General features: G+C 49.2%; 1 protein-coding gene and 1 pseudogene across 1 annotated transcript; both read right to left on the bottom strand.

Annotated features, from left to right (window-relative positions):
* Positions 1-2761: 2761 nt before the first annotated feature.
* LOC141936543 (keratin, type II cytoskeletal cochleal-like) lies at positions 2762-8161 on the bottom strand (annotated as a pseudogene).
* A 2790-nt stretch (positions 8162-10951) lies between these two features.
* On the bottom strand, positions 10952-15142 carry LOC141936545 (keratin, type II cytoskeletal cochleal-like). The gene is given in 12 exon segments (XM_074853593.1): positions 10952-11053; positions 11153-11170; positions 11301-11325; positions 11805-12010; positions 12388-12513; positions 12845-12876; positions 12879-12997; positions 13388-13461; positions 13878-13908; positions 13910-13936; positions 14171-14381; positions 14956-15142. Coding segments are annotated over 12 exon segments (1158 nt in total).
* Between the last annotated feature and the right edge of the window lie 40 nt (positions 15143-15182).

Genomic DNA, 15182 nt, shown 5'->3' on the forward strand with positions numbered 1-15182 from the left:
TCCGAGCACCATCTTCCTCCGCTGAGCTGAGAGGAGCTAAACATTGGAGGAAACTCCTCTCTTGCAGATGGCCGAAGCTTGGGGAGGTGAATCTGGGCCTTGCTGCGTGTGGGCAACTCCTTCCCGCTCCTGTTGGGGCGGCGTGGGGTGAGAAGGGCTCACCCCAGGGTGGTTTGTGCTTGTTCCCGTTCTTGCAGGGCCACGGTGCAGAAGCTGGAGCTGCTGGTGCAGAAGGCATCGCGCCGGGGGGGATGGGACCAGGCAGAGCTTTTGTACTCACTGAGAAAAGCTGTTTCCTGCAGGGTGAGGATGGTGACGAGGCTGCCAGGGCCTTGAAGGGTGCTTGACCCACCTCTGCACTACCCAGACCTCGTCACGCCAGCCCCGACACAGCCCAGCACCTCGCGCAGCGCTGAGCCCGTGTGTAGTTTCACTACAGAGGCGGCACTAAAGGCAGGGAGGGAGGAAGCCGAGGTGCCCAGCAGAGCCGTTATCGGTGGCCCAGCACACCCAGCTCACCGCTTTTATGTCATGGCCAAAAAGTAGAATGAAAAAAATCCCCTGAAGTTAATTGTAATGAAAAGCTCAAAGACGGACCTTGCCCAGATGTTTTTGGCAGGAGGTGCTGCTGTTTGCTGTCACGATGAATTGTGGGTCTCTTAGCCTTACAGGAGATTAGCAGGGCTCCGTTGCTGTTTCTGCAATTTTCAGGACTGGCCTGGGAAGGGGGAATCTGCAGTCTGTGTGGCTGCAGCTTTCCCACATTAGCAGAACCACGAACACTGCACAGTGCTGATGGGGAAAAGGGGATCTGTGCGCACCAGGAAATGCCGTGACATAGAGACAGATGCCCTTTGTGCTTGTTCTTTGGATCCGATCTTGGCTCAGTTTGGGGTCATAAGTGGAGCTGGTCGAAATTCAGTCTCTGCTCAGAGGGGTTGCTGATATTATCACAGAATCAGAATCATCTAGGTTGGAAAAGACCTTGAAGATCATCCAGTCCAACCATTGACCTAACACTGACAGTTCCCAACTACACCAGATCCCTAAGCACTAAGTCAACTTTACTCTTCAACACCTCCAGGGATGGGGACTCCCCCCCTGCCCTGGGCAGCCCATTCCAACGCCCAACAACCCCTTCTGCAAAGAAATCCTTCCTAAGAGCCAGTCTGACCCTGCCCTGGCGCAGCTTGAGGCCATTCCCTCTTGGCCTGCCGCTGGCTCCTTGGCTCAAGAGACTCCTCCCCCCTCTCTGCACCCTCCTTTCAGTGTAGTTTCAGCCTTCCACATCACTGTAGGTTGGACTGGATGATCTTCAAGGTCTTTTCCAACCTAGACGATTCTGTGATTCTGTCACATCTTGATAGCTCTGCCCTGGCCAGGGCGTTAACGGCTGGGGAGGTCGCTCCATGCGTGCGCTTTACTCACAGAATCGAAGATGCCCAGTTGGTTTCATTTGATGGTCACTAGTATTTCCTCTTTCCAAGCCAACTCTCAAGGAAATCTTGCTGCTTCCTGACCTCATAAAAGCTGTGAAACTGATTTTTTTCCTTCTTACAGTGTTGCTGGTTTCCATGGAGGTGCAAAGCCCAGCTACCCCTGCCAAGGCTCAGAGCACTTCAGCTTCACCCTCTTGCTCTCTGCAGGGTAAAATGCACAATAATTATACATCATAATACTTATTTAAGTATACTTTGTAAGTTTTTATCTAATACTTTAAGCAATACTTCTTTGAGTGTTTCTGCCCTCTGCTTGCTCTTAGCCTCTGTATTTCTCCCCTCCTAGTGAGCTGTCCTGATTTTCTCTCTCCAGTTTGGTGCCCCAGCTGAACGCTCTCTACTTGCTGACTGTCCCTGGTGGTTTCTTCTGGGCAGCGTTGCAGGATGCGGTCGCTCCGCTGCATCCACCTGCCCCTGCGGCACTGCTGTACCGGCAGCTGCCAGCGCTGGGGTGCGAGGTGGACACACGTTATTGTAATAACAGGACTGAGGTCACTGGCAACGCGGTTCTGTCCACAGATGTCAGAGGGTTTTATAAAGGAGGTAAGTTCTGTTCTCTAGGGAAACTGAGGCAGGGGAAGGGTGAGGACTTGGATGCAAGCAGGCTGGGGAAGACAGCTGCAGAAGGTGGGGAGCTTTCTTCTGTTCCACAGTGTTTAAACTGAATTTGCTTCATTTTCCATCATTTTTTGAGTAACTACTAAGGCTAAAACCCTGCTCTGGGGTGGATTGAGATTTTCATCTTATGTTTAAAAGGAATTAAATGGCATGAAACCAGTGTGGACTGGGGGCAGGTAGCATGGGCTGGGAGTTGGGTCTGCTTTGCCTGGGGGGTTACTGCAATGAGCTGAGCGGGGCCTGGTCTGGTGCTGGGATGAGAGGAAGGACAAGGGGGTGTAAAACCATCCAGCAGCTCCTGGTGTCTGACTTTGAGGAGTCCCCAGGCAACTCGAGGCAGTCGGTGATGGTTTTAAGGGAATTTAGCAGTCAGTAATAGTAATAAAAAGTTTCAGTTAGCTTTATGCCAATTGCTAGAGCATCTTTGCTTAGTCAGTGCCCTCTAAATGCTTTTGTTTGTTTGTTTTTCCTGGGGGAAAAATCATTTGGGGCTCCACCCTCTCCTAATGAAGACATCTAACTGAGAAGCACCTGTTTCTCCTGCCTTCTTGGCAGCCATCTGTGTCGTAAACACCCGGCATTGAGTGGAATGGATCCTGCTCCTCGTGTGCGGGTGTGAGGAAGAAGAGAGCTGTGCCTTCAGCTCAGTGGTGCTCTGGAGAGAGGTTATAAGCCCTCTCCTTGCTTAGCTGCTCATGTGCACGGAGGATAGATGCGCTGGGGGGTATGGGAGACCGCTGAGGTGTGGTGTCAGGGTTGGGAAGGAAGAGCTCCCAGCGGATGGAGGGCTTGACCCGGGCCTGGTTTAGACCCCTGTGGGCTTTGGCATTTGAGATCCTGGAGCAGAGACAAGAATTAACCCTCCTTTCCCCAGATGAAGGTAACTAAGTTGCTCTGTCAATGTATTGGAGAAGCAAGACTGAAGTTAGAAGAAAAGCCACTGGCAAAATACATGGTCATTAGAAGTAAATCACTACTTCCCCTTTTCCTTCAAATAGGGGTCATGTACTTAATTAGCAGTTCAGTGTGTTGGGTCCTGGACGACTGGGAAGGGAATTGATGCTGGTCCCACATATTTAAGGTTGGGTTTGGATCCCTTGAACAAGATCACAGAGGAGCTTTGTGTCTTAGGGCCAGACACGCTGATGGATCATTCCCCTCCATACCCAACAGTGGGCTCTGGCCCCCGGACCCTTCAGTTATGACGGCATTTATGGTAACAGAGGAGCCAGGCCGTTAAAAAGCCAGAAGAAAAAGGGAAGTTGAGGATCAGTTTCAAAACAGATAATGCAAGTACATAAGCAAACTGCCTTCAAACAGCAACAGCCCTTGAAATCTGTCCTTAGGTGAGTTCAGCTCGTGCCACGAGTATATATGTAATCTAAAAAACTGACAAAACTAGGTTGATCTGGGGTGGGAGCTGCTAAGACAACTGGGCCAGATAAAGCTCTAGGCAGAAGGTGCCCTCTCTCTCATTTCATTTTAATCCTTGAATGTGTAGGAGTGGGAAGACCAGGGAACTACACCCAAGGCATCTTGTTTTAACTGCATAATGGGAGCGATGAAGGGGATTTTAGCCCTCCCAGCTCCTAGATTCCCTAGCAGAAATAACAAAACTCTTGAGCATAGAAGAGACCTCTTTGCCTTTTGTATCCCCATGTAATAGGACAAGAGGGAATGGCCTCAAGCTGCGCCAGGGCAGGGTCAGACTGGCTCTTAGGAAGGATTTCTTTGCAGAAGGGGCTGTTGGGCGTTGGAATGGGCTGCCCAGGGCAGGGGGGGAGTCCCCATCCCTGGAGGGGTTGAAGAGTCGGGTTGACCCAGCGCTGAGGGATCTGGTGGAGTTGGGAACGGTCAGGGGGAGGTTCATGGTGGGGCTGGAGGAGCTTCAAGGGCTTTTCCAACCCGGATGATTCTGGGATTCTGTAATGGAAAATGGGCATGCAGTCTGGGGTTGCTGAGGGCACACTGGCTCTGGCTTGGCTGTTGCTGTGTGTTGTCAAAAAGGGACGCATGTGGCTTTGTTTTCAGCCTTGCCATTTATCTACAGCTCTTTACATGTTGCTCCTGGCTGACTTGGGCATGGACACCACCTTCATGTGGGAGCTCCTCATGCTCCTGCTGCTAACACCGTCACCGCAGCTCACCGCTGTGCCTCGGGCCCCCACGCTGCTGGTCCAGCATGAGTTTCTGTTGGCTGATGCATGGGCACTTGCAAAGCCAGGCTCTGGGCTGTAGGTGAGAAAGGCAAGAAGCTGCAAAAGGCAGAGCAGAGATGAGTTTTGGCTTCAGGAATTCCCTGGAAAAAAGTCAGAAGATGCCTCAGCTTGGTAGAAGGTGAATACCTCAAGTTCCAGATGTTGATGGCGAAGCGTTCTTCTGCACAGAGCCTGTAGAGCATGGGAGGAGCTTGCACATTATCAATCTACCTTCACATGCAAAGCCCTTTAGCCTCAGATGTGAGCCTGACTCTCTCCAGCCCGTCTCTTGCTGTTTGGAGGCACCAGGGCTGGCTGTTTGGGTGGGTTTGCACCAGTGGAGCTCTGTTAGGACTGATGGCAGGAACTGATCTGCATCAGGACTGTGTGGTTGATTTACAGCATGGCAGCTCTGAAATAGCACTGTTCAGTCGTTTTCCCTTCCAACAAATGCATCTAAAGTAGCTTGTTTATCACCCACCTGCTCTCCTTGCCCTCCAGCATCTTCCTGTAGGTGACAATCTTGACATCCAGGGCCAGCTTGATGTTCATGAGTTCCTGGTACTCACGGAGCTGCTGGGCCAGGTCCGCCTTGGTCTGCTGCAGGGCTGTCTCCAGCTCGGAGAGTTTGTGCTTTGCATCCTTGGCAGTCGTTTCCCCACGCTGCTCAGTGTCAGCCACGGCAGCTTCCAGCTTGCGGCGCTGCAAGGAGCACGACACGGTCAGTCCTAGCTGTCTCTTGCTGTCTTCAAATGTGATGAATTATCAAGAGATGGGTTTAAAGTCTGGTTGCTCATTCAGCCCAGCGGTAAGATGGACACACAGTCCCCTCCAGCAGGGGTTTGAGGGAGCTGGATATGTAGTTTCAGTGCTCCCTTGTGTTGCTCGCAGGGATTGGGATGCTGTAACTGCATCCGCCTTCAGGTACTGCATGAGTTTGGCTTTAACACAGCCCTAGTTGGAGCAGCAGAGTCCCAGCTCGTGAACACCCTTTGTAAGGTGCTACAGCACCATTTAATTTAGTTGTGGGAGCTTGCAGGAACAGCAATTCACTCTGCCCTGCTGAAATAACCAGACCTGGCTGTGCTCACCTGGGCCTTGGCACTCCTCACTCCTCCGTTCAGTCTCTGGACTGTCCGTGTCAGCTCAGCTATCTCGGTTTTTGTCTCTCACAGGCTGTCAGCGCTTCTGCCTGCAGTGACTCGCAACTCCTCGAGCTAAAAAAAACCCAAAAGACATTGTTGCCTATCCCCAAAACTTGAGTTGAATCACAGCAAATCAGGAGAGTGGGGGGTGTTTCTCTAGGCTTGAAGTTGGTCTGAAGAGAGAAACTGCACCCAAACCCTCCCTCTGCCAGGTTTTCTCACCTTCCTTTCATACCAGGCCTGCGCTTCTGCCCGGCCCCTGTGGGCAACGTCCTCGTACTGAGCCTCGACATCCGCAGTGATGCCCTCCGAGCCAAGATCTCGGCTGTTGTCCATCCGCATGAGCACCGAAGTATCTGAGATCTGCGCCCACAGCTGGTGGATTTCCTGCTGGCGACATGGGGTTGAGCTGGGCAGGAGGATGCTGGTCCCGCTGTGCTCCCAGTCCAGCCCCAGACTGGTGTGTCACCCACACTGGGCGCCTTGGTCCCCCTTTGTGGTGACCATGCAGAGACGAATCGCTGATTCTCACCATTCACCCTCGTTACCACCTTTTCCCCTGTCCTTTGGGATAAGCAGCTTCAAAATCCAGCTGGGAAATGTAAGCGATGGCTGGAGCCATAGGGAGGCTTCTTACCTCTTCATAGAACATTCTCAGGAATTCAGCCTCTTCTTTCAGGCTTTCTACCTTGGCTTCCAGCTCTGCTTTGTTTAAGAAAAAACAGTCCGCGCGTCCTACAGACGCGTTGGGGATAGAAGAAGGAAGTTTGTTAGCGAGAGCGGACTCAGGGCTGCCCTTGGGGTGAGGGACTTTCAGTGCTGGTACCGTGACCATGCGCCAGCTCCCAATTACGCCGTTGCTGCTGATTTGAGTTCAAGCAAACCCAAGCACCGGCTCCTGCTTGTACTTGTTTTGTGTGCTGCTTTGGGAAATAAATCACCGCGTGCACCCCAAAGACCTCAACCTGGAGAGGAGAGTTCAAACAGCCCCTTGCTCACCTTCTTCAGGGCAATAAACTCACTCTCAGTGCACGTCCGCTGGCTGCATTCGTCCTTGTACCTGCGTGGGAAAATGGGAGATGTTGTTTGAGTTCGGCTCAATTACATCTTTGTCTGGGTTTCTGCAGGCCTTCTTTCAAGAAGTGAAACTCTTAATTTTTTTCCTTCTCCCCAAACAGTGTTTTGGGATGCTTTGGTCTTGTTTCATAGCCCATGGGAAAGCAAACATTTTCAGAGAGGTTTCTGCATCTTTACAAAATTGCAGCAGAACTGTTTTCATTTGACCTTGGCGACAGCAAATAGCTGCTGAACATTTCTAAATGTTAATTCTTTGAATTAGGAAGGAGAGAAGGAGAACCCGGAAGAGGAACATCCTCTGTTTCCTCCATCTCTCTGTAAATTGGGACCTTGTTTTATATACTGAGATCCTGGTAGATCTCTCCATCTACTTACTAGTTCTCTGGGAACCATTTACTACCACAAAAAGTTCATGGTCTCTGCCTGTTTACACACCTTGAACAACATTTTGAACCCTGCACTCACATTTCTCTGTTTTTTACTTACATTTTCTTGTTGGTTTCCAAAGCCTGCTGTGCTGCTTTCAGGTCTGTTTCTAACTGGGCTCTGTTGCACCCCAGTGCTTCCAGCAACTTCTTCAGGTTACCAATATGAGCCTCCAACCTGGGTGTGAGGGTGTTCCTGCAGTGGTTTTGTCCCTGCAGAAGGTTCCACTTAGTCTCTAGCACCTTGTTCTGCTGTTCCAGGAATCGAACCTGAATCCCAGAAAACAAAATAGGAAACGAGATGAGGATTAAGAGCTCGTGAGAGCCAGTGTCCATGTAACAGCAGTGAAATGTGCTCCTGCTCTTGGTACACGTGAATGCAGTATTTCCTCATCCAGTGTGCTTTTGTTCTCGGGCACCCATGTGGAAATGCACAAAAAAACTAAGCACTTCTAGAAAGGACAGAGTTCCAATAAATTCAGGATGTGCATAGAGGAATGGGAAGGAACTGGAAGGCTGATGAAACTGGTTTTAGCTTGTTCCCTCCCTGTAGTCAGGCCTAGAGGCAATAGTGCCTGTACACTGAAGCTTCCCCAGTGGCTCATAAACACCTCGATGCTCAACCGGCACCCTTATGCGAGTTGCCCTCAATGTCTTACACGGGTTTCCTGCCCTTTCCATGCTAGACACCTCACTTGGACTCTAGTGCCTGCAAACTGGACCTGGGGAGGGTGTTCTCAGCTCACCTTCTCAATGGAAGAAGCAAATTTGTTGTTGAGGGTCTTGATCTGCTCCTTCTCTTGGTACTTCACCGTTTGCATATTGGGATCGAGTCCCAGTCTGAGCGGTTGGAGCAGTCGCTTGTTGATGGTGATGGGTGTGATGGTGCATGGCCTGGAGACTCCACCAACTCCGTAGCCAAATCCAGCACCTCTGTAGCCGAACCCCGTGCCAGCTGCACCAAAGCCATATCCACGTCTCGGAGGAGAACATCTTCCAACAACTGTTCTGGGCCTGGAACACACCAGGCCATCAAGACTTCTGCTGCTGAAGGAACCCAAACCACGGTAGCCCATGCCACCACCCCAGTGACACCAGGCAGCGCTGAAATTACATCAGCTCCTGGGAAGAGCTACAGAGGAAGAGCTGAATTTCCTGACGGCGTGGCCAGAGCTGATGCTGTAGGAGCAGCAGGACATGGCTGCTGGTCGGAGAGGGCTTGAGACAGGCGACGAGCTGGGTGCAGTTCCCTCTGACCACAGTGGAGCACCTTCTTCCTTTTATTTGCCTGGAAAATGGGGCGAGGCTGCATGAAACTTCCACAAAATGTTTATGATGCAAAGAATGTCAACTACTTAACATATATTCTGCTTACCAGCAGAGAAAGCATCAGCATATTTGCCCCATTTACCAGCAGAGAAAGCAGGAGCATATTTGCCCCATAAAGGGTTGAAGAATGCTGTTAAGTCAGAGGGGTCGTATTTAGATCTTGTGTAATAGCAACAAAAATTAGGGCAGTTGGGCTGGGTGAATTGTTTTCAGGACATGGTAAAAATTGCATGTTCCCCTTTTTATAGGTTGGATGGAGCGGCACTGAGACTTTGAAAATGTAAAACACTTTTCTATCAAAGGAGATCGTTATGTTTTGTTGATACCTCAGCTTGTGAGTAAGAGCTTTGAAGGAGAACGTGATTCAACCTCCTGTTTAATAAAAACTATCAGTAATAAATGTGGATTTACTGAGAATTAATGAACGAAGTCTTGCAGGCAGGTTTCTGGTAAATGACCAGGTTTTGTTGGTTCTGCCTGTAAAAGGCAACGAGTTTTAATGATGGCATCTGCAGGGCCAAATCTATTTCTCAAGGTGATTTTGCACAGGTTGCTGATACGTGTTTTCCAATGTGTTAATTTATTGGGGGGGAATTGCTGATTAGTTGAAGTTGAAACCGATACTTGGAACATGGTTGCAGACACTCTTATTGGCCAAACCCTCAGAAAACTGGTGTGTCCTCATCCCTCAGCTTGAAGTTTGGGTTCCCACCTGGTTTGGGGCAGGGCCAGGCTTGGTCCTTCGCCTCCTACGCTGGGCAGGTGCCCTCATTGCGGTGTCAGGGCTCCAACTCTTCCTGGCTTTGCTGTTCACACGCGTGTGTGTCCGGGTCCCTGGAAGGACAGGGATAGCGTTGGCGCCCGCGTCGCTGTGTGGGAGGGTGGCATGGTTTGTAGGGGCAGGGTGGATGTTTCAAACTAATGATTTTGTTTTGTTCACTGCATTTCTTTCCCCTTCCTTATTCCGTGGTTGGTTACAATTGCAAGCTGAAATTACCAGCGTTGCTGTAGGGATCTGGGAGCTCTTGGACACTTTGGCTCCAGGACTCACGGACATCCTTAGGGGAATGGGGCATGAGAAGATCTAGAGCTGATCTTGGGGTTGTCCTCAATCCTGGTGTCAGATCATGTATGTTCTGGCTCTGGCTGCATCTCTTCTCTCCACATTGTCCTCCTAGGAAACACTTTCTGCTTTTGATGAGACAACTGACACCAAATGCAACTGTCCAGCTTTTGGAGAGAGATCTGAGGACAGGGGTTGCAGGAGGCCGAGCTTGGAGGGAGCCTGACCCAAAAGGAGAGAGGGACAGTGGATAAAGCTGAAGGGTCTCCGATGCAACAGGGAAAGGCAGTTGAATATGTTGTTGAACTGACTCCAAAAAACCCCAAAATGTTTTGAGCTAGCTTAATTAAACCAAATAGTTCAAATTGGGTTGAGCATGTTGGGAGTGAGACCTTTTGGTGCTACATTTTATTTTAATGGAAAAATCTTAATTTAAAAAAAAAAAAAAAAAAAAAAAGGTTTCAGAAAAACTTTTTGATGCAAGAATTCCTCTTCTTCCAGCCTACCACAGGCTTCAGAGCAGGAAAATATCCCATGGTTTTGTTCCTGTTCTTGTGATCTCTCGCATCCCAGCTGCATTCCGCACTCTGGCTGTAGCCACTTTTAGCACGTCTGTCATACTGTGGTGATTTTCAGCCCCCAGGGAGTTTCCCCTCCTCTTTCATCCTGGTTTTAGGGGATTAGGTCCAGGGGTGTGATGGTCACTGCGTGATGGACATGGGAGGAGTGTGGTGGGGGAGATGTGCTGTGACCCGATCTCCTCACCCCCTCCCTGTTCCCATGGACCAGCTCTGCACCCACATTTTCCAACAGCCAGTGGGTCTCTTGGGGGCTCTGAGAGATGGTCTCGACCTTGATTTGAGTTTGAGTTTGTTGATTATTTGGTTTTTTTCAATTGTCTCCTGAATGTGTGTTTTGTGACTCTGAAAAGAGGAGCTATATCGTGTGATCTCAGATTTGCTGTGTCAGTTTATTGGGGAGAAATAGAGAAAAAACAAGATAAAGGCAAGATCCAGGCAAGACTCCTCTCTACCCTTTGATTTTTAACTTTTCATTGCAATCATGTCCACGCACTGGAGGAGCAGAAACTTCTATTACTTGGTATTTTTAACCCAGTTATCTTCCCAGGCAAATGGTTCCTTAATACCTATGCTGTGCTAACTATTCACTGCCGTGTTAAAACAGCATTGCTGCCAGGCTTTGCTAGACCTACTCAACCCAGGAGGAACAGGTAAACTTTGGGAAGAGCCAGTTTGTAAGCCTACAGCATAAGGTAATGAAAAGAGCAAGTTTCATACCAGTACTGAATGTTGCAGGGAATAAGCAACGCGGACTGGACTGAAAGCTTTAAAATCCCCCCCATGTTTTCTGTGTGTGTGCTGCTAGCAGGCTGCTGCTGATAGGAACTGGGGGAGTGAGGACCCTCCTTTCAAATGCTTGTTGGTTTTTTAGTATTTTGACATGTAGGAGGTTGTAGAGGACACAAGTTTGACACTGGAGCTCTTCCCACTCCCAGCACTGTATCCTGTGGTGGTACAAGGAGCACGGATGTCTCCAGAGCCAGCGATGCTTTTGCCACAGACGCCTTCTCCGGTCACTAGGCCTCTGCTTCTGAATAGGGATCTGCTGCTGGAAGAGTAGCTGCCACCAAAGCATGGGTCAGTATTGCATGTGATTCTTCCTGGGGATCGGCACACAGCTGCAAAGAAAACATTCCAGCTCAGGATTTCTGTCCTACAGATTAGATCTGGGGGGATTAGTAGGAATAGGGATTTGTCTGGTACTTACAAATACTCACAGGGCAGCCATCATCTGCCTTAGGGGAAAACGGAGATGTGTAAAAACCAGAGTCTGTATTTAGTGTGTGTCCCCGTAACTGGCCAATAACTGGGAAGTCTGGGGGTGTGGGAAGCTGCCGACAGGCCAGGCAAGTGCTTTGGACCTACCATGACTCGACTGCTCAGCTCATGCCTGGGAGGAAGATTTCCCGAGTTCGGTGTCGTGCCCAAGGAGGGAAAGGGGTTTGCTTTGGCTCCATGTGTGTAAGTGCGAGCAAGTCCTCGCCAAGGGCTTTCTCTGTCCCCTCAATTAGCTTGCGTGTGAGTAGGTACCCAGACATTTTGGCTGGAGTGGCAAAGGTGGCCAGGCACGACTGTGGCTGAGCCTTTGGCTTGATGAAACCTGAGGCTACACAAGACGTCATCTTTATTCATGCAAAGTCTTCCATTTGGGGGAAAACCTGAGCGTCTGAGCGCATTAGAAGCTTTTGACGTTGTAAGGCATTTGGGTCCATAAATGCTGTGAGGTGCTTTGGAACACGTCGCTCCCTAGGACGTGGGGTCTCGGTGGGATTTACTACCACTGGGTGGTGGCTCAGCGGGTGGTTGTGGGGTTAGATGTGTTACTGCTGCTTCCTTGCAAACATCCTGCAGGGTTGTACCAGCACCCACCTGCTCTCCCCTCCATCCTGCAGCTTCCTGTAGGTCGCCATCTCAATGTCCAGGGCCAGCTTGACGTTCATCAGCTCCTGGTACTCACAGGCCGTGTCTTGCTTTGCCAGCTGCAGGGATGCCTCCAGCTCAGAGAGTCTGCACTTCGCATCCTCGCCAACCACTGCCCCGAGCTCCTCAGCAATAGCTCCTTCCAGTTTGTATCTCTGCCACTTATTTACATGCGCTTTGAATAGTTCAGAGCTCTTGAATCTGCCTGTCTGTGTGTTCATCCTCCTGCACTTTGTTATATTTTCAGACTCTGTAGGTAAACCTCAAACTCTAGGACGATTCTCTGCCTAGCTGAGACTTTGGTGTATGTGTTGTCTTCTCACTGCAGTCTCTATTGATGGTAGTTCAGTTATCAGTCATAATAGACCATTTTACTCTGTACTTTGGATTACAGGCAAGTCTTAGAGTTGAGCATCTGACATGTATTCCATCAAAACTGGCTTTATTGCTCCCTTGCTCTAGCAGAGGAGTTTTGGAAAGCCACAACCTGGGAATTGCGATGAAGACATTATTGCCCCTGAGTCATCCTAACCTGGACTTTGGTGTTTTCACATTCTCCCGTGAGTCTCTGAATCACCCAATTCAGCTCCACAATTTGATTCTTTGTGTTATGCAAGCTGTCATCATGTTTGCTAGTGGTTTCTCTCAGTTCCTCATACTGAGGAGAGAGAAAACGCAATGAAAATAAATACCAGAGTGAGGAGATGAGTCAGTAATTAAACCTGCTGTGTGGTTCTGGGGCCACAGTCCCGGATCTTCAGCTTTAAGGCAAAAACCTTTGTCACTGGGGGACACGAATGACTCATTTACACAGCTCTGTGTGTGAAGACGTTAACAGAGGATGTATCACACGTAGGGAGAACATAGCAGGTGGCTAAGAAAGCAGACCTTTAAAAAGCCTGTTCAACCCAAATTAGGACATATGAAGAAGCAGAGCCTGTAGCAGAAGTGGGGCATGACTACTTCTGTGAGAGTCCATCATGACTCACCTGGCTGTAGTACCAGGACTCTGCATCAGCCCATTGGCAATGTCGTCGTGTTGAGCTTTGACATCAGCAATGATGTCATCCATGTCCAGGCTCCAGCCGTTGTCCATTTGCACAATAAAAGAGGTGTCTGAAACAGATGCTTGGAGCTGAGTGGTTTCCCAGAGGCAGCAGCAAGATTGTCAGTTGTCTGCACTGGAGGCGTTTTCCCTGTGGATCACCGTGGCGTGAGACAAGGAGATGCGGTGGGCTCCACGTACCATGACCTCAGGCTCGCTGCAGAAAACTCAAAGAGGGATTTTCTGGTTTAATCTCTCTGGCTTCTACCTTCACCATCAAGTTGAAACAGATTCCTTAAGATATCACCTGTGTGGTGCAAGAGTAACTCCTCTGAAATCCGGAGCAATCAACAGAGGTACACATGAAACACCAAAAATCTCTGTGATCTTTAGTGATGGGTTGTGGGAGCCTAATTGCACAGAGCCCCTGAAGAGTCATGGGGTGGAGGGAGAGGGAGTGGAAAAGGAAAAGCCGTTACCACTTTATACAGCCTCCTCAGGGACGAGGGACTCCACCTTGGCTTCCAGTTCAACTTTGTTCACATAGGCGCAATCCGTGTCCTGAAGCGCATCAAGGGTTTATGAAATGAAAGAGCAAACTGCTTAATGCCAGTGAGTGATGAGATTGCAAACTCTTAGGGCTACTCTTTTCAAGGACATAGATTTTACCATGCTATTAAATTGTTTTGCTCTCCTGTCCTCTTAGGCAGAAGACAAAAAATCACTATACACAGAGAAGGAAAGGTTTTGACCAGTTGGGGTACACAAACATCCCAAGTGAACAAGCTCAGCTAAAACTGACCCATTTTAGAGTGGGATTCAACTCTTTTAATTAAATCTTCCCAAAAGTTGGCCTTTAGGTGCCTCCAGAGTCTCTGGAGAGTGAGAGGCAGTCTCACCCTCTTTCCAGGAATATTGGCTGCTGTTCATACTAAAAACCCAGAATAAGTGTTTGAGTTGGTTTGAAGTGTTCTTACCTTTTTGAACTTAACAAACTCATTCTCTGCACGTTTGCCAGTGGGTTTCCTCTTCATACCTGTGAGGAGAAGAAAAAAGATCACTTCGCTCCTCATTATTCAGCTTAAGCAAGAATATGAATCTAGTCTTCCTCTACCACCTCCAAATGCTCAACCTCAGCATGGAAACCAACAGCTGATGCCAGTCATAGACGTGTACATCTGGAGGAGATCCTGCAGCCTTTGCCATCCAAAAATTAAATGAGGGTCAGTTCTAGCCCTAGTTTTGGAGCTTTCATAGTTTTTAACCTTACTTTTTCTTGTAATCTTCCATGATACCCTGCATGGTCCCCAGTTCTGTTTCCAGCTTGGCTCTGTTTCTTCCCAGAACATGCAGCTGCCTCTTCAAGTTGCCAATATAAGTTTCAAACATTGGCTCAGTGTTGCTCCTGTAACACTTCTGTTCCTGTAGAAATCCCTGTTTGGTCTCCAGCACCTTGTTCTGTTGCTCCAGGAACTGGACTTGAAACCCAGAAGTAAGGCATTCAAAGTACAGTGATTTGTTATACTGGTGGCACAGAAATGAACATTACAGTCCCAGAACTGAAAAATTGAAAGATAAAATCTGAGTTATTCAGGATAGGCATGCATTTATGTGTCTCCTTATAAGAAGGTTCTTTAGAAAAATGTCTTGGTTGTTACTATGCAAAGAGGACCAAAGCAGAGTGGGGTAACTCAGAGGTAATTCTACTAAAGTTAGGGTTCAAGAGATGTAAAAATGGGGCATTAGAGAACCAGTTTCTCTGCATGTAACAGCAAAGCTTGATTGTCATTTGCAATAAGACTTTACACCACTCTTGGAGCATGAAAATACCTTCTTGCCCCTACTGAAGGCTCCTTTTCACTCTGAGGTGGTGCAAAATATCCTCCTCGTAAAACCCGAACAGGCCGTTACTGCAAAGCCAGGCTGCGAGTTTTGGCTGCTGTTGCTAGTTAGCCGTTTGGCAAATGCATTCCTTGTCTCGGCCGCGCTGTACGGCAGCTTGTTACAGCTCAGCAGCTGCGGTGCCCGCTGAGCCGGGCATCTCTCCTCTTGCCTTGTCAATGAAAAATGCAAATTTGTTATTGAGGATCTTGATCTGCTCCTTTTCCTGGTACTTCATGGACTGAAGGTTTGGGTCCATCTCCAGCCTGAGTGGCCAGAGCAGATGCTCATTGACTGACCTTGGCAGTGGGTGTTGGGCTTGCAGCCCACGTTGCCACCAAGGCTTCTGCTGCCGAAGCATCCCACCCTGGGGTACCCCACAAAACCCCTCCTCAACACGA

The sequence above is a fragment of the Strix uralensis genome, chromosome 33 (genome assembly GCF_047716275.1).
Source record: "Strix uralensis isolate ZFMK-TIS-50842 chromosome 33, bStrUra1, whole genome shotgun sequence".
NCBI lineage: Eukaryota > Metazoa > Chordata > Aves > Strigiformes > Strigidae > Strix > Strix uralensis.